This window comes from Heterodontus francisci, chromosome 2 (genome assembly GCF_036365525.1).
Source record: "Heterodontus francisci isolate sHetFra1 chromosome 2, sHetFra1.hap1, whole genome shotgun sequence".
Lineage (NCBI taxonomy): Eukaryota > Metazoa > Chordata > Chondrichthyes > Heterodontiformes > Heterodontidae > Heterodontus > Heterodontus francisci.
The window spans coordinates 176,983,007-177,001,740 of record NC_090372.1 but is presented as its reverse complement, the minus strand read 5'-3'; the positions used below and the strand labels follow the sequence as shown (position 1 = coordinate 177,001,740).

General features: G+C 51.3%; 1 protein-coding gene across 2 annotated transcripts in view; it reads left to right on the top strand.

The window, feature by feature from the left end:
• odad2 (outer dynein arm docking complex subunit 2) overlaps nucleotides 1-18,734 on the top strand; it is a 569,164-nt gene that overhangs the window by 170,049 nt on the left and 380,381 nt on the right. For both annotated transcript variants that reach the window (XM_068014153.1, XM_068014146.1), the window contains exon 8: nucleotides 11,578-11,795. In XM_068014153.1, coding sequence (XP_067870254.1) covers nucleotides 11,578-11,795 — 218 coding nt within the window. The remainder of the gene's footprint in view (nucleotides 1-11,577; nucleotides 11,796-18,734) is intronic.

Genomic DNA, 18,734 nt, shown 5'->3' with positions numbered 1-18,734 from the left:
CTCTCTCTCTCAGTCCCCCCCCCTCTCTCTCAGTCCCCCCCCCCTCTCTCTCAGTCCCCCCCTCTCTCTCTCTCAGTCCCCCCTCTCTCTCTCTCAGTCCCCCCCTCTCTCTCTCTCAGTCCCCCCCCTCTCTCTCTCTCAGTCCCCCCCCCCTCTCTCTCTCTGTCCCCCCCCTCTCTCTCTCAGTCCCTCCCACTCTCTCTGTCCCCTCCTCCCTCTCTGTCCCCTCCTCCCTCTCTGTCCCCTCCTCCCTCTCTGTCCCCCCTCTCTCTCTCTGTCCCCCTCTCTCTCTCTGTCCCCCCTCTCTCTCTCTGTCTCCCCCCCTCTCTCTGTACCCCCCCTCTCTCTGTACCCCCCTCTCTCTCTGTACCCCCTCTCTCTCTGTACCCCCCTCTCTCTGGCCCCCACTCTCTCTGGCCCCCCACTCTCTCGGTACCCCGTCTCTCTCTCTGTTCCCCCTCACTCTCTCTCTGTTCCCCCTCTCTCTCTCTCTCTTTCCCCCTCTCACTCAGTTCCCCCCTGTCTCTCTCTCTTCCCCCGTCTCTCTCTCTCTTCCCCCTCTGTTCCCCCTCTCCCTCACTGTCCCCCCTCTCCCTCACTGTCCCCCCTCTCTCTCTGTCCCCCTCTATCTCTCTGTCCCCCTCTATCTCTCTGTCCCCCTCTATCTCTCTGTCCCCCTCTATCTTTCAGTCCTCCCCCTCTCTCTCTCTCTCTCTCTCTGTCCCCCCTCTCCTCTCTCTGTTCCGCCTCTGGTCTCTCTCTTCCCCCTCTCTCTCTCTCTCTTTCCCCCTCTCACTCAGTTCCCCCCCTGTCTCTCTCTCTTCCCCCGTCTCTCTCTCTCTTCCCCCCTCTGTTCCCGCTCTCCCCTCTCTGTCCCCCCTCTCTCTCTGTCCCCCCTCTATCTTTCAGTCCTCCCCCTCTCTCTCTCTCTCTCTCTGTCCCCCTCTCCTCTCTCTCTTCCCCCTCTGGTCTCTCTGTTCCCCCTCTCCTCTCAGTTCCCCCTCTCCTCTCAGTTCCCCCCCCTCGCTGTTCCCCCTCTCTCTCTGTTCCCCCTTACTCTCTCTGTTCCCCCCCTTTCTCTCTCTGTTCCCCCCTTTCTCTCTCTGTTCCCCCCTTTCTCTCTCTGTTCCCCTCTCTCTCTCTTTCTGTTCCCCCTCTCCCTCTGTTCCCCTCTCTCTCTCTCTATTCTCCCCTCTCCTCTCTCTGTTCCCCCCTCTGTTCCCGCTCTCCCCCCTCTGTCCCCCCTCTCCCTCTGTCCCCCCCTCTCCTCTGTCCCCCCTCTCCCTCACTGTCCCCCCTCTCTCTCTGTCCCCCTCTCTCTCTGTCCCCCTCTATCTCTCTGTCCCCCTCTATCTTTCAGTCCTCCCCTCTCTCTCTCTCTCTGTTCCCCCTCTGGTCTCTCTGTTCCCCCTCTGGTCTCTCTCTTCCCCCTCTCTCTCTCTCTCTTTCCCCCTCTCACTCAGTTCCCCCCTGTCTCTCTCTCTTCCCCCGTCTCTCTCTCTCTTCCACCCTCTGTTCCGCTCTCCCCTCTCTGTCCCCCCTCTCCCTCTGTCCCCCCTCTCCCTCACTGTCCCCCCTCTCCCTCACTGTCCCCCCTCTCCCTCACTGTCCCCCCTCTCCCTCACTGTCCCCCTCTATCTTTCAGTCCTCCCCCTCTCTCTCTCTCTCTGTTCCCCCCTCTCCTCTCTCTGTTCCCCCTCTGGTCTCTCTGTTCCCCCTCTCCTCTCAGTTCCCCCTCTCCTCTCAGTTCCCCTCTCTCTCTCTGTTCCCCCCTCTCCTCTGTTCCCCTTCTCTCCTCTGTTCCCTTCTCTCTCTCTCTCTGTTCCCCTTCTCTCTCTCTGTTCCCCCTCTGGTCTCTCTCTTCCCCCTCTCTCTCTCTCTCTTTCCCCCTCTCACTCAGTTCCCCCCTGTCTCTCTCTCTTCCCCCGTCTCTCTCTCTCTTCCACCCTCTGTTCCCGCTCTCCCCTCTCTGTCCCCCCTCTCCCCTCTCTGTCCCCCCTCTCCCCTCTCTGTCCCCCCTCTCCCCTCTCTGTCCCCCTCTCCCCTCTCTGTCCCCCCTCTCCCTCTGTCCCCCCTCTCTCTCTGTCCCCCTCTATCTTTCAGTCCTCCCCCTCTCTCTCTCTCTCTCTGTTCCCCCCTCTCCTCTCTCTGTTCCCCCTCTGGTCTCTCAGTTCCCCCTCTCTCTCTCTGTTCCCCCCTCTCTCTCTCTCTGTTCCCCCTCTCTCTCTCTCTGTTCCCCTTCTCTCTCTCTCTGTTCCCCTTCTCTCTCTCTGTTCCCGCCTCTCTCTCTCTGTTCCCGCCTCTCTCTCTCTGTTCCCACTCTCTCTCTCTGTTCCCACTCTCTCTCTCTGTTCCCACTCTCTCTCTCTCTGTTCCCCCCTCTCTCTCTGTTCCCCCCTCTCTCTCTGTTCCCCCCTCTCTCTCTGTTCCCCCCCTCTCTCTCTGTTCCCCCCCTCTCTCTCTGTTCCCCCCCCTCTCTCTCTGTTCCCCCCCTCTCTCTCTGTTCCCCCCCTCTCTCTCTGTTCCCCCCTCTCTCTCTGTTCCCCCCCTCTCTCTCTGTTCCCCCCCTCTCTCTCTGTTCCCCCCCTCTCTCTCTGCTCCCCCCCTCTCTCTCTGCTCCCCCCCTCTCTCTCTGCTCCCCCCCTCTCTCTCTGCTCCCCCCCCTCTCTCTCTGCTCCCCCCCTCACTCTCTGCTGCCCCCTCTCTCTCTGCTCCCCCCTCACTCTCTCTGTTCCCCCTCTCTCTCTCTCTGTTCCCCCCCTCTCTCTCTGTTCCCCCCCTCTCTCTCTGTTCCCCCTCTCTCTCTGTTCCCCCCCCTCTCTCTCTGTTCCCCCCTCTCTCTCTCTGTTCCCCCCTCTCTCTCTCTGCTCCCCCTCTCTCTCTCTGCTCCCCCCTCTCTCTCTATCTGTTCCCCTCTCTCTCTATCTGTTCCCCCCCTCTCTCTCTCTGTTCCCCCTCTCTCTCTCTGTTCCCCCTCTCTCTCTCTGTTCCCCCTCTCTCTCTATCTGTTCCCCCTCTCTCTCTATCTGTTCCCCCTCTCTCTCTATCTGTTCCCCCTCTCTCTCTCTCTTCCGCCCTCTCTCTCTCTCTTCCCCCTCTCTCTCTCTCTTCCCCCTCTCTCTCTCTCTCTCTTCCCCCTCTCTCTCTCTCTCTTCCCCTCTCTCTCTCTCTCTTCCCCCTCTCTCTCTCTCTCTCCCCCTCTCTCTCTATCTGTTCCCCCTCTCCTCTCTGTTCCCCCTCTCCTCTCTGTTCCCCCTCTCCTCTCTGTTGCCCCTCTCCTCTCTGTTGCCCCCTTTCTCTTTCGGTTCCCCCCTTTCTCTTTCGGTTCCCCCCTTTCTCTCTCTGTTCCCCCCTTTCTCTCTCTGTTCCCCCCTTTCTCTCTCTGTTCCCCCCTTTCTCTCTCTGTTCCCCCCTCTCTCTCTCTATTCTCCCCTCTCTCTCTCTATTCTCCCCTCTCCTCTCTGTTCCCCCCTCTGTTCCTGCTCTCCTCTCTCTGTTATCCCTCTTCTCTCTCTGTTATCCTCTTCTCTCTCTGTTACTCCGCTTCTCTCTCTGTTACTCCGCTTCTCTCTCTGTTACTCCGCTTCTCTCTCTGTTACTCCGCTTCTCTCTCTGTTCCCCCTCTACTCTCTCTGTTTCCCCCTCTACTCTCTCTGTTTCCCCCACTCGCTCTCTGTTTCCCCCACTCGCTCTCTGTTTCCCCCACTCGCTCTCTGTTTCCCCCACTCGCTCTCTGTTTCCCCCACTCGCTCTCTGTTTCCCCCACTCGCTCTCTGTTTCCCCCACTCGCTCTCTGTTTCCCCCACTCGCTCTCTGTTTCCCCCACTCGCTCTCTGTTTCCCCTCTCGCTCTCTGTTCCCCCCTCTCGCTCTCTGTTCCCCCCTCTCGCTCTCTGTTCCCCCCTCTCGCTCTCTGTTTCCCCCTCTCGCTCTCTGTTTCCCCCTCTCGCTCTCTGTTTCCCCCTCTCGCTCTCTGTTTCCCCCTCTCGCTCTCTGTTTCCCCCTCTCGCTGTTTCCCCCTCTTGCTCTGTGTTCCCCCCTCTAGTCTTACTGTTCCCCCTCTACTCTTTCTGTTCCCCCCTCTCGCTCTCTGTTCCCCCCTTCGCTCTCTCTTTTCCCCCTCTCGCTCTCTGCTTCCCCCCTCTTGCTCTCTTTTTCCCCCCCTCGCTCTCTGTTCCGCCCTTTGCTCTCTGTTCCCCCTGCTCTCTCTCTCTGCCCCCTCTCTCTCTGTTCCCCCCTTTCTCTCTCTGTTCCCCCCTTTCTCTCTCTGTTCCCCCCTTTCTCTCTCTGTTCCCCCCCTTTCTCTCTCTGTTCCCCCCTTTCTCTCTCTGTTCCCCCTTTCTCTCTCTGTTCCCCCCACTTGCTCTCTGTCCCTCCTCTCGCTCTCTGTTCTCCCCTTCCTCGCTCTCTTTTCCCCCCTTCGCTCTCTTTTCCCCCCTTCGCTCTCTTTTCCCCCCTTCGCTCTCTTTTCCCCCCTTCGCTCTCTGTTCCCCCCTTCGCTCTCTGTTCCCCCCTCTAGTCTTACTGTTCCCCCTCTACTCTTTCTGTTCCCCCCCTCTCGCTCTCTGTTCCCCCCTCTCGCTCTCTGTTCCCCCCTTCGCTCTCTCTTTTCCCCCTCTCGCTCTCTCTTTTCCCCCTCTCGCTCTCTGCTTCCCCCCTCTCGCTCTCTTTTTCCCCCCCTCGCTCTCTGTTCCGCCCTTGCTCTCTGTTCCCCCTGCTCTCTCTCTCTGCCCCCTCTCTCTCTGTTCCCCCCTTTCTCTCTCTGTTCCCCCCTTTCTCTCTCTGTTCCCCCCTTTCTCTCTCTGTTCCCCCCACTCGCTCTCTGTTCTCCCCTTCGCTCTCTTTTCCCCCCTTCGCTCTCTTTTCCCCCTTCGCTCTCTGTTCCCCCCTTCGCTCTCTGTTCCCCCCTTCGCTCTCTGTTCCCCCCTTCGCTCTCTGTTCCCCCCTTCGCTCTCTGTTCCCCCCTTCGCTCTCTGTTCCCCCCTTCGCTCTCTGTTCCCCCCTTCGCTCTCTGTTCCCCCCTCTTGCTCTCTGTTCCCCCCCTCTTGCTCTCTGTTCCCCCCTCTCTCTATGTACCCACTCTCTCTCTGTTCCCCCCTCTCTCTCTGTTCCCACTCTCTCTCTCTTCCCCCTCTGTTCCCGCTCTCCTCTCTCTGTTATCCCTCCCTCTCTGTCCCTCCTCTATCCTCTCTGTCCTCCCCCCCTCTCTCTCTGCCCCTCCTTCTCTCTCTCTGTCCCTCGTCTCTCTCTTTGTCCTCCCTACTTTCTTTTACTTTCCTCTGTCCCCTCTCTGTCTCCTCTCTCTCTCCCCTCTCTGTTCCCCCTTCTCCTCTCTCTGTTCCCCTTTCTCTCTCTGTTCCCCCCTTCTCTCTTTCTGTCCCCCCTCTCTCTTTCTGTCCCCCCTCTCTCTGTGTTCCCCCCTATCTCTCTCCATTCTCCCTCCTCTCTCTGTTCCCCCCTCTGTTCCTGCTCTCCTCTCTCTGTTATCTCTCTTCTCTCTCTGTTACCCCGCTTCTCTCTCTGTTACCCTCTCTCTGTCCCCCCTCTCACTCTGTTCCCCTCTCTACTTTCTCTATTCCCCCTCTACTCTCTGTTTCCCCCTCTCGCTCCTCTTTCCCCTCTCGCTCTCTGTTTCCCCTCTCGCTCTCTTGTTTCCCCCTCTCGCTCTCTGTTTCCCCCCTCTTGCTCTCTGTTTCCCCCCTCTCCTCTGTTCCCCTCTACTCTTCTGTTTCCCCCCTCTCGCTCTCTGTTTCCCCCCTCTCGCTCTCTGTTTCCCCCCTCTCGCTCTCTGTTTCCCCCCTCTCGCTCTCTGTTTCCCCCTCTCGCTCTCTGTTCCCCCTCCTCTCTGTGTTTCCCCCCCTCTCCTCTCTATTCCCCCTCTACTCTTTCTGTTCCCCCCACTCGCTCTCTGTCCCTCCCTTGCTCTCTGTTCCCCCCTCTCGCTCTCTGTTCCCCCCTCTCGCTCTCTGTTCCCCCCTCTCGCTCTCTGTTACCCCCTCTCGCTATGTTCCCACTCTCTCTCTCTTCCCCCGTCTCTCTCTGTTCCCACTCTCTCTCTCTCTTCCCCTCTGTTCCGCTCTCCTCTCTCTGTTACCCCTCCCTCTCTGTCCCCCCTCTCTCTCTGTCCATGCTCTATCTCTCTCTCCTTCCCCCTCTCTCTCTCTCCCTCCTTCTCTCTCTGTCCCTCGTCTCTCTCTTGTCCCCCCCTCTCTCTGTCCCCTCTCTCTCTGTCTCCTCTCCTTCTCTCTCTCGCCCCCACCGTCTCTGTCTCCCCTCTCTTCCCCTCTCTATCCTCTCTCTGTTCCTCTTCTCCTCTCTCTGTTACCCCTCCTCTCTCTTCCTCCTCTCTCCTGTTCCCCCCCCCCTCTCTCTCTCTTCCCCCCGCTGTTCTCACTCTCCTCTCTCTGTTACCGCCCTCTCTGTTCCCCCTGCTCTCTCTGTCCCCCCCTCTCTCCTCTGTCCTCTCTCTATTCCCCCTCTCCTCTCTCTATTCCCCCTCTCCTCTCTCTGTTCTCCCTCTCCTCTCTCTGTTCTCCCTCTCCTCTCTCTGTTCTCCCTCTCCTCTCTCTGTTCTCCCTCTCTCGCTCTCTGTTCCCCCTCGCTCTCTGTTCCCCCATCTCGCTCTCTGTTCCCCCATCTCGCTCTCTGTTCCCCATCTCGCTCTCTGTTCCCCCATCTCGCTCTCTGTTCCCCCATCTCGCTCTCTGTTCCCCCTCTCTCTCTGTTCCCCCTCTCTCTCTGTTGCCCCTCTCCTCTCTGTTGCCCCCTTTCTCTCTCTCTATTCTCCCCTCTCTCTCTCTATTCTCCCCTCTCCTCTCTCTGTTCCCCCCTCTGTTCCTGCTCTCCTCTCTCTGTTATCCCTCTTCTCTCTCTGTTACTCCGCTTCTCTCTCTGTTCCCCCTCTACTCTCTCTGTTCCTCCTCTACTCTCTCTGTTCCTCCTCTACTCTCTCTGTTCCCCCTCTACTCTCTCTGTTTCCCCCACTCGCTCTCTGTTTCCCCCACTCGCTCTCTGTTTCCCCCACTCGCTCTCTGTTTCCCCCACTCGCTCTCTGTTTCCCCCACTCGCTCTCTGTTTCCCCCACTCGCTCTCTGTTTCCCCCACTCGCTCTCTGTTTCCCCACTCGCTCTCTGTTTCCCCCACTCGCTCTCTGTTTCCCCCACTCGCTCTGTTTCCCCCACTCGCTCTGTTTCCCCCACTCGCTCTCTGTTCCCCCCTCTACTCTTTCTGTTCCCCCCTCTACTCTTTCTGTTTCCCCCTCTCGCTCTCTGTTTCCCCCTCTCGCTCTCTGTTTCCCCCTCTCGCTCTCTGTTTCCCCCTCTCGCTCTCTGTTTCCCCCTCTCGCTCTCTGTTTCCCCCTCTAGTCTTACTGTTCCGCCCTCTCGCTCTCTGTTCCCCCCTTCGCTCTCTCTTTTCCCCCTCTCGCTCTCTGCTTCCCCCCTCTTGCTCTCTTTTTCCCCCCCTCGCTCTCTTTTTCCCCCCCTCGCTCTCTGTTCCGCCCTCTTGCTCTCTGTTCCCCCTGCTCTCTCTCTCTTCCCCCTCTCTCTCTGTTCCCCCCTTTCTCTCTCTGTTCCCCCCTTTCTCTCTCTGTTCCCCCCACTCGCTCTCTGTCCCTCCTCTCGCTCTCTGTCCCTCCTCTCGCTCTCTTTTCCCCCCTTCGCTCTCTTTTCCCCCCTTCGCTCTCTTTTCCCCCCTTCGCTCTCTTTTCCCCCCTTCGCTCTCTGTTCCCCCCTCCCTCTCTGTTCCCCTCTCGCTCTCTGTTCCCCTCGCTCTCTGTTCCCCTCTTGCTCTCTTCCCCCTCTCTCTATGTACCCACTCTCTCTGTTCCCACTCTCTCTCTCTTCCCCCCTCTGTTCCCGCTCTCCTCTCTCTGTTATCCCTCCCTCTCTGTCCCTCCTCTATCTCTCTGTCCTCCCCCCCTCTCTCTCTGCCCCTCCTTCTCTCTCTCTGTCCCTCGTCTCTCTCTCTGTCCCTCGTCTCTCTCTTTGTCCTCCCTCTCTCTCTGTCCCCTCTCTGTCTCCTCTCTCTCTCCCCTCTCTGTTCCCCCTTCTCCTCTCTCTGTTCCCCCTTTCTCTCTCTGTTCCCCCCTCTCTCTTTCTGTCCCCCCTCTCTCTGTGTTCCCCCCTATCTCTCTCCATTCTCCCCTCTCCTCTCTCTGTTTCCCCCTCTGTTCCTGCTCTCCTCTCTCTGTTATCTCTCTTCTCTCTCTGTTACCCCTCTCTCTGTCCCCCCTCTCGCTCTGTTCCCCTCTCTACTTTCTTTGTTTCCCCCTCTCGCTCTCTGTTTCCCCCTCTCGCTCTCTGTTTCCCCCTCTCGCTCTCTGTTTCCCCCTCTCGCTCTCTGTTTCCCCCTCTCGTTCTCTGTTTCCCCCTCTCGTTCTCTGTTTCCCCCCCTCTCGTTCTCTGTTTCCCCCCCCTCTTGCTCTCTGTTCCCACCTCTCCTCTCTGTTCCCCCTATACTCTTTTTGTTCTCCCCCCCTCGCTCTCTGTTCCCACCTCTCGCACTCTGTTTCCCACCTCTCGCACTCTGTTTCCCACCTCTCGCTCTCTGTTTCCCCCCTCTCGCTCTCTGTTCCCCCTCCTCTCTGTGTTTCCCCCCTCTCTCTCTGTTCCCCCCTCTCCTCTCTATTCCCCCTCTACTCTTTCTGTTCCCCCCTCTCGCTGTCTGTTCCCCCCTCTCGCTGTCTGTTCCCCCCTCTCGCTGTCTGTTCCCCCCTCTCGCTGTCTGTTCCCCCTTCTCGCTATGTTCCCCCTTCTCGCTATGTTCCCCCTTCTCGCTATGTTCCCACTCTCTCTCTCTGTTCCCCCGTCTCTCTCTGTTCCTACTCTCTCTCTCTTCCCCCTCTGTTCCCGCTCTCCTCTCTCTGTTACCCCTCCCTCTCTGTCCCCCCTCTCTCTCTGTCCATGCTCTATCTCTCTGTCCTTCCCCCTCTCTCTCTCTCCCTCCTTCTCTCTCTGTCCCTCGTCTCTCTCTTTCTCCCCCCCTCTCTCTGTCCCCTCTCTCTCTGTCTCCTCTCCTTCTCTCTCTCGCCCCCACCGTCTCTGTCTCCCCTCTCTTCCCCTCTCTATCCTCTCTCTGTTCCTCTTCTCCTCTCTCTGTTACCCCTCCTCTCTCTCTTCCTCCCTCTCTCTCTGTTCCCCCCCCTCTCTCTCCCCCCCCCCGCTGTTCCCACTCTCCTCTCTCTGTTACCGCCCTCTCTGTCCCCCCTGCTCTCTGTGTCCCCCCTGCTCTCCCTCTGTCCTCTCTCTATTCCCCCTCCCTCTCTCTGTTCCCCCTCTCCTCTCTCTGTTCCCATCTCTCTCTCTCTCTTCCCCATCTCGCTCTCTGTTCCCCCATCTCGCTCTCTGTTCCCCCATCTCGCTCTCTGTTCCCCCCCTCTCTCTGTTCCCCCCCTCTCTCTGTTCCCCCCCTCTCTCTGTTCCCCCCCTCTCTCTCTTCCCCCCTGCTCCTCTCTCTCTTCCCCCTGCTCCTCTCTCTCTTCCCCCCTGCTCCTCTCTCTCTTCCCCCCTGCTCCTCTCTCTCTTCCCCCCTGCTCCTCTCTCTCTTCCCCCCTCTCCTCTCTCTCTTCCCCCCTCTCCTCTCTCTCTTCCCCCCCTCTCCTCTCTCTCTTCCCCCCCTCTCCTCTCTCTCTTCCCCCCCTCTCCTCTCTCTCTTCCCCCCCTCTCCTCTCTCTGTTCACCCTCTACTCTCTCTGTTCCCCCTCTCCTCTCCCGCAGTCCTCTCTCAGTCCCCCCCCTCTCTCTGTCCTCCCCTCTCCTCTCTCTGTCCCCCTTTCTCTTTCGGTCCACTCTCTCTCTGTCCCCTCTCTCTATTTCTGTCCTTTCTCTCTCTTTCTGTTCTCTCTCTCTCTCTCTCTCTCTCTGCGCTCTCCCCTCTCTGTTCCCCCCCCCCCCATCTCTCTCTGTTCCTGCCTCTCCTCTGTCTCCCCCCTCTCTCTCTGTCTCCCCCCTCTCTCTCTGTCTCCCCCCTCTCTCTCTGTCTCCCCCCTCTCTCTGTCTCCCCCCCTCTCTCTGTCTCCCCCCATCTCTCTGTCTCCCCCCATCTCTCTCTGTCTCCCCCCCGCCTTTAAAAAAAAACCTGCCTAAACGTCATTTGTATTTGTTGCGACCTTTCAGTTCTTCCCATTTAACAAGTGACTATGATAACCGTTCATTTTCTAATTTATTATGAAATTGGTTGATTGTTTCCTGCACTGTGCAATTTTGATGCTGCCAGTTAGGTATAGATTCCAAGATTTTGTGCCATATTAGAAAAGTCTCTGTAGGTGTTGTAGCCAATAACAATGGTCTCAAAGTCAGGAGGAAATTGAGCTGCATATATGTAAGTATTACGTGCAACTGTTAGAGAACCATAGAATGGTTACAGCACAGAATGAGATCATTTGGCCCATTATGTCTGTGCCGGGTGTCTGCAAGAGCTACTTAGCTAGTCCCACTGCCCTTTCCCCTTGGGCCTGCAATTTTTTTTCTCTGTAGATAATTATCCAATTCCCTTTTTAAAGCCACAATTGAATCTGCTTCCACCACACTGTCAGGCAGTGCATTCCTAATACTAACCATTCACTGCGTAAAAAGGTTTTTCCTCATGTCGCCGTTGTTTCTTTTGCCAATCACCTTAAATCGATATCCTCTGGTTCTCGACCCTTCCACCAAAAGGAGCAGTTTGTCCAGACCCCTCATGATTTTGAACACTTCTAATCTCCTCGCAATCTTCTCTTCTCTAAAGAGAACAGCCCCAGCTTCATTAATCTATCCTCGTAACTGAAGTCACATACCCGGGACAATGTTCGTAAATCTTTTCTGCACCATCTCTAAAGCTTTCTTAAAATGTGGTGCCCAGAATTGGAAGCAATATTCCAGTTGATGCCAAACAATGAAAGTACTGTAATTCCTGATGCCAATTGGCCAGGCGTCTTTGCGCATGCACAGTTTCTCCCACCACTAATGGCATTGGTGTGCACCTGTTCACCAGAGCCAGTACTAGATTGCACCTGTAATTGTGGTGACATCATCACTCTCATGGCCTGCAACTCGGAGAGTCGTCCTTTCTGTCACTGCCCTGCTTGCTCCACTGCCTCTCACTCGCTCTCCACTCCTGAGACCGCGTCGCTCCCTCTCAAGCTGCAGTCCTCTTTCTCCTGCAATTACAGATGCTCCTTAGCTAGTACCCATTTCTCCTCCATTTACAGACACTCCCTGAAAGTTCTCAGCACCTACTGTTGCTCCTGTAGTTTGCCACTTACACTATACTTTCCGGCCAGGGTGAACTCAAGAACTGCACCCCCCCAAGCCCTTCACTCTTTGTTTTGGCTGAGTTTGGTGACTGCAGCTGCCTAGGACGTACTGACTTTGACGTCACAGGCACTGTAACTGCATGTGCGGGTCGTGCGCCCTATGCAGTTGCAGCATCACCAAATGCAGCCCAATGAAAATTATATGTAAAATGTGTCAAATATAAGACTTACTTGATTCTGTAAAGACCATTTACTTTATATTAAAGGTATTATTATATAAATGCAGGTTGCTGTTGTATTATCTGAAAATTTTTGTCAACTTAATTTTTTTTAAATTCTTGTTAGAACTTTGTACTGCAAAAGAAATCCCCATCTAGTCGTAAGGCACAGAAAACAGAAGTACCTATTAATGAGGAAATTGACCAGATTGAAAAGTTTAGCGATTATCAGGACAAGAATAAGCTTGAGAGGAAGAAACAGCTCCCAAAGCCTAAGGCAAGGGATACAAAGAAAGAAGAACCTTCCTACATACATAAGAATATGGAGTCGTCTCATCAGCAGTTGTAAGTGACTGAGTTTGGAATATTTTGAGCTATGGCCTATAGATCGTGTGCCTTAGTATAAAAGTGACAAAAAATATATTTGCAGTTTTATAATAAAACTCAAAAGTTTTCCAAAATTGTGGACTTCACAGAAAACCTAACACAAAATTTGTCTTGGTATTAGGCTAAATAAAATGCACAGGCCTAGAAATTGGTCAAGTGGCCAGCAGATCATGTGTGCACACTTCCACTTGGAAGTTTGCCTACTGTCATATTGGGTAAGAAATAATGAGGGGCATCTTTTACCTATGCCTCAAGCAGGCATTAACTTCTTTGCATTTCCATGTGCAATTAAGGGGGCTGAGCAGAGGAGAAGAATTGGCTTCCCCGACAGGCCAAATCTGTTAGGATCTGGACTAAGTGCCAGAAGAGGCCCAGGTTTGCTTAATTTTTTCCCCCAAAGGCTTCCATGTGGGCCAGGAGGAGCAGGAGTGCAAATTGAGGCCCAGGAACTAAAATCTTTCTGGTCCTCACATAAAACTGGCATGTGAACTTGACCCTCACCCCAGCCCCTCCTGCAATATTTGCCTCCACTTAAAAGTTGGCCATGCCTCTCAAGGAAACTTTGGGCCTTCCTGTCCCAATGCTAAAACCTCCACCAACCATAATTGGTACCTGACATCCTGCTCCCCCCACCGTAACCCCCAACACAATCACTGTAGTGCTGGGATCATTCTGGCGGGCCCCCAATGGCAGCCTCCTGTCACTTGAATTCCTGCTCTCTCCCACCAGCCAGCTAGTGATTTCTGTAGTCACATTTCATGTATGGCTGGAGAAAAAATTCATGGAGATATTCAGAGAGCCAAATGGTATATTTTCCAGCTGGGTTTTCACATCATATGCATTTGTGGGAGCTTCATTGTAATATTAAAATTAACTGGGGGTGACTTAATTTTACCCTGCAAAAAAAAGGCTGCTTCCCAATGTTCATGCATTCAGGATGCCCCATGCACCAATACTTAATGGGCATCTCAGGTTATCAGGGAATCAGCTGTATACAAAAATTAATTTGAATGGCACAATGGAAAAAAATCAAGAACAATTTTCAAGCCATTTCTGCATTGCTCTCCTTGATTTTTTTTCTTCTGCTGCTGCCACTTAGTTTTTCAGAAGCCTTTGTGGCAATTTTCTGCTGTGGCAACTCTCAACTTGATAACTCCAATAGTACCACAATAGATTTCCTAATGGAATTCCCTAATTTGTGTTTTTCCTATCACTTCTTTTGCCTCTCCCCTTCAGCCTTGTTAAAGACTATCCATGGATTGGTATTTCTTTTTAGTCTTTCCAAAGGTGCTTGACAGTTTCGGCCCCTATTCTGCCTAATTCTCTTTAAGTGCATTCCTTTAAGTCTCACTTGAATTGCAATTTTTCAATTTCCTCCTCCTCTCCAGTAAAGCTACCAATCTGTACACATCAAAGCTGCACCTGGAGCTTTAATCAATTATGCTCATAACTTGCCCATGGATAATTCCATAGCTGTGTTTCTGGTGGATCTTGAATTTGTTTCTCGGCATTTGGGAGTAAACTACACCTGTTTTCTTATGAACAGCAAGATGTGTCATTCGCAGAATGTACCATGGTTTCTGTTTGGAATATAAGAACATAGGAACAGGAGTAGGCCATTTAGCCCCTCAAGTTCCGCCATTCAATAAAATCATGACTGATCTCTGACCTAACTCCATAAACACACCTTTGCCCCATACCCCTAAATACCTTTGGCTAGCAAAAATCTGTCATTCTCAGTTTTAAAATTAGCAATTGATCTAGCATCAATTGCCTTTTGCAGAAGAGAGTTCCAAACTTCTACCACCTTTTGTTTGAAGAAATGTTCCCGAATTTCACTCCTGAAAGGTCTGGCTCTAATTTTAGATCATGCCCCCAGTCCTGGACTCCCAAACCAGCAGAAATAAATTCTCCCAATCTACCCTATCTGTTCCCCTTATTATCGTGAATACTTTGTTCAAATTACCCGTTAAAATTCCAGGGTTATTTATTTGCTCCTTGCAGCTTAACACTGGAAGTGAAGCTATCATTATAGTAAATCTTCGCTTTTACTCCCTCCAAGGCCGATAGATCCTTCCTATAGTGTAGTGCCTAGAACTGCTCACAGCATTCCAGGTGTAGTCTAACCAGGGCTTTGTGTAGCTAAAGCATGACTTCTATGCCCTTGTATTCTGGTCCTCTAGGTATAAAAGGCGGCATTCCATTAGCCTTTTTGATTATTTTCTGTATCTGTACCTGGCATTTTAACGATGTGTATACCTGGACCCCAAGTCTATTTGACCTCCACTGTTTCTAGCTTTTCACCATTAAGAAAGAACCCTGTTCTATCCTTTTTAGGTCAAAGTGGATGACCTTTCATTTGCTTGCATTGAAATCCATTTGCCACAATTTTGCCCATTCACTTAATCTATCAATATCTCTTTGTAATTTTGCACTTTCATCTACAATGCTTACATTACCACCTATCTTTGTGTCTTCAGCAAATTTGGATATGTAGCCTTCATATCCCATCATCTAAGTCGTTAATGAATACAGTGAATATTTGAGACCCCAACACAGATCCTTGTGGCACACCACTAATCACATCCTGCCAAACAGAGTATCTGCCTATTTTACCTACTCTTTGTCTCCTTCCCCTCAGCCAATTTCCTAACCATGTCAATAATTTGCCTTCAGTTCCATGAGCTTCAACTTTAGCTAACAGTCTTTTATGAGGGACTTTATCAAATACCTTCTGGAAGTCCATATAAATAACATCCATAGAAATTCCCCTATACACTACTTTAGTCACCTCTTCAAAAAAAATTCAAACTGATTCATCAGGCATGACGTAGACTTTACAAATCCACGCTGGCTCTCTTTGATCAGCTGACAATTTTCAAGGTGTTCAGTCACCCCATTCTTAATAATAGACTCTGGTATTTTCCCAACAACAGATGTTAGGCTAAGTGGTCTACAAGTCCCTAATTTCCCTCTGTCACTTTTCTCAAATAGTGGAGTGACGTGCAATTTTCCAATCTAAAGGAACAGTTACTGAATCAAGAGAACTTTGGAAGATTATAATTAGGGCATCTTCAATGTTCTCACCTACTTCTTTCAAAATCTTGGAATGGAAACCATCTGGTCCTGTAGGTTTGTGCTCTTCAGTGCCGTAAATTTCTCCATTACTGCTGCTTTGCTTAAGTTAATTTTGTTGAGACCCTGTCCTTGCATCAATAATACTTTCTGTAAGATGCCTGGCACTCTGACCTCTTCCCCTATTGAGTTTGCAAGCTCCATAGTCTGTGTCCATTACTATATTAAAATGAGGAGAAATGACAGGCTTAGAGAGAGGAGTATGATGTGTGCAGAAACTTATTTGAAGCCTTTCTAATATACAATGGCTTATTTTATGGTTAAGTTTAGTATTTATTTCAGAATTATTTCATGCTGCATTGAGCTGTGTTATAAATTATTTATACAGCTGGATCATAAATTGAGATAGTGGATGAAATCAATGTTTAAAGATAAATTAAGCATGTGATTGGTGTGGTAGCTTCTGCTACCAGATAGTAACTTTATAATGAATTTGAGTAATTACATTGGTTGTTTTTTGTGGAATCCTTGTTCCTGCAAAACAATATGGTTATTATTTTGTGTTTATACATGTCAATCAAAGAAATTGACAATTGATTCCTTGTGTTATGAAAAGAGTTAGTGTATCACCCTCCAGGTAAAGTTTGACATACAAAAAGGAAAGGTGTTCATACAGCACAATTTCAAGTTGTCCCAGTGCTTTACAACTAATGAAGTACTTTTTCATTGTAGTCGCTTTTGTAATACAGGGAAACGCAGCAGCCAAATTGCACACATCAAGGTTCTGCAAACAGCAATGAAATACATAACCAGTTAATCTGCTTTAGTGATTTTGAAGAATAAATATTGGGAGGACATGGTGAGAACTTTCCTGCTTATCTTCGAATAGTGCCATAAGATCTTTTGCATCCACCTGAAAAGACAGATGGGGTCTCAGTTTAACATCTCATTCAAAAGACGGGACCTCCAATTTTGCCGTATTCGCTCAGCACTGCACAATTATCAGCTTGGATCGAGTGCCGGATTATAGGCAGCACTTTTAATTTTTTTTATTTGTTCTTCGGATGTGAGCGTCACTGGCGAGGCCAGTATTTATTGCCTATCCCTAATTGCCCTTGTAATGGTGGTGGTGAGCTGCCATCTTGAACTACTGCAGTCCATGTGGTATAGGCACACCCGCAATGCCGTTAGAGAGGGAGTTCCAGGATTTTGGCCAGCAACCGTGAAGCAATAGTTCCAAGTCAGGATGGTGTGTGACTTGGATGCGAACTTGCAAATGGTGGTGTTTCCATGTGTCTGCTTCTCTTGACCTTCTAGGTAGTAGAGGCTGTGGGTTTGGAAGGTGCTGCCAAAGGTGCCTTGGTGAGTTGTTGCAGTGCATTTTGTATATGGTACAAACTGCTGCCTCTGTGCACTGGTTGTGAAGGGAGTGAATGTTTAAGTTGTTGAATGGAGTGCCAATCAAGTTGTCTGTTTTGTCCTGAATGGTGTCGAGCTTCTTGAGTGTTGTTGGAGCTGCAGTCATCCAGGCAAGTAGAGAGTATTATATCACACTCCTGACTTCTGCCTTGTAGATGGTGGACAGGCTTTGGGGAGCCAGTAGGTGAGTTACTCGCCGCAGAATTCCCAGCCTCTGACCTGCTCTTGTAGCCACAGTATTTATATGGCTGGTCCAGTTCAGTTTCTGGTCAATGGTAACCCCCCCCCGCCCTCCGCAGATGTTGAAATGGGGGATTCAGGCGATGGTAATGCCATTGAATACCAACGAGAGATGATTAGATTTTCTCTTGTTGGAGTTGGTCATTGCCCAGCACTTGTGTGGCACGAATGTTACTTGCCACTTATCAGCCCAGGCCTGAATCTTATCCAGATCTTGCTGCATGCGGGCACAGATTGCTTCAGTATCTGAGGAGTTACGAATGGTACTGAAAACTGCAATTGTCAGTGAGCATCCCCACTTCTGACCTTATGTTGGAGGAAATGTCATTGATAAAGCAGCTAAGGATGATGGGGCCTAGGAAACTATCCTGAGGAACTCCTGCAGTGATGTCCTGGGGTTGAGATGATTGGCTTCCAACAACCACAACCATCTTCCTTTGTGCTAGGTATGAGTCCAATCAGCAGAGAGTTTTCCGCCTGATTCCCACTGACTTCAATTTTGCTAGGCTCCTTGAAGCTACACTCGCTGAAATGTTGCCTTGATGTCAAGGGAAATTGCTCTCACCTCACCTCTGGAATTTAGCTCTTTTGTCCATGTTGGAACCAAGACTGTAATGAGGTTTTGGAGTGGAGTGACCCTGGCGGAACCCAAACTGTGATCAGGTTATTGCTGAGTAAATTCTGCTTGATAGCACTCTCGACCACACCTTCCACTGCTTTGCTGACGACTGGTGGGGCAGTAATTGGCAGGATTGGATTTGTCCTGCTTTTTGTGGACAGGACATACCTGGGTAATTTTCCACGTTGTCGGGTAGATGCCGGTGTTGTAGCTGTCCTGGAATGGGTTGGCTAAGGGCGCGGGTAGTTCTGGAGTACAAGTCTTCAGTTCTATTGCCAGGATGTTGTCAGGGCCCATTGCCTTTGCTGTATCCAGCGCCTTCAGCCATTTCTTGATATCATGTGGGGTGTATCAAATTGGCCGAAGACTGCCATCATGATGGTTTGGCTGTCAGGAGAGGGCCAAGATGAATCATCCACTCGGCATTTCTGGCTGCCTTGTATTATGAATGTTGGACTTTGTAGAATGGTTATGTTTTAAAAACTGTGATCCTTAATGCATTGTAAAATGGACCTCATACAAAATCTTCACAGAGACAAGTCTTGGCTACCATGAGAACAAGGAATCCAGATCAAAGACCCTTTTGAAAGTTGGGTGCAAGGTTGTCACACCTAAAGGACAATGGGTTTTACTCTCCCAGACTCTCAGATTGTAAACAGGGAGCCAGAGGCTCTAAAACACAGATTTGAGTTGCAGTTATTAACACCTGGAAATAAAGGAAGGCCCAAGTGGTTTTTCTATGGTCAGACTTATGGTCTCTGAGAATTGTCAAAGGCAACCGACTATTGACTTTTGATCTGGATGAATTCGGGAGGCTTTCCTAGGTCTGGAAACTGAAAAGGAAGAAACGAAGACCAGCAGTCAGTTGCACAGCCTAGAGACAGAGGGACATGAGAGAGAGAGACACGTGGGCTGTTTTCTGGGGATACAGCTGCTCTTAGATCAGATACAGCAAAAGGCTGCTAAGATTTGAACCCGGTTCGAAGGCTCAAGGTTTGCGGAAAAGACCAATGGGTTCACCAGAGATTGCCTTATTAAAGGAAGTCCAGTCGAATGTGCAAGGAAGGAAAGCGCGAAGAAGACGTTGGCTTTGAGAAGGACACTGGGAGATCCAACCCATTGCAGAGGAGGAGTCTGGAACTTTTAACTGCAAGGATTTTTTTTTGATGAGAACACTATTTAACGTATAAATGTGGTGTGGGGTTTTCGAGTATGTTAATAAGTTAATGGGAAATATCTTTCTCTGTAATATAGTGTATTTGCTACCTACTAAGTACTGTTTAGTTAATATTGATTTTTAGTTTAGTTGTTATAGTAAAAGTCTTAAATGTGAAATCTTGTGTAGTTCCTTCATCAGTCTGGGAAGTTCATATCTTTTGTTTGAAAGTTGGCGGTCTCTACTGAGGTTGTAACACTTGTCTTTTGCACTGACCTGCTGGTCTCCCCCTTCACTGAGGATGGGGATGTTTTTGGAGCCTCCTCCTCTGGTTAGTAGTTAAATTGTCTACCACCATTCACAACTGGATGTGGCAAGACTGTAGAGC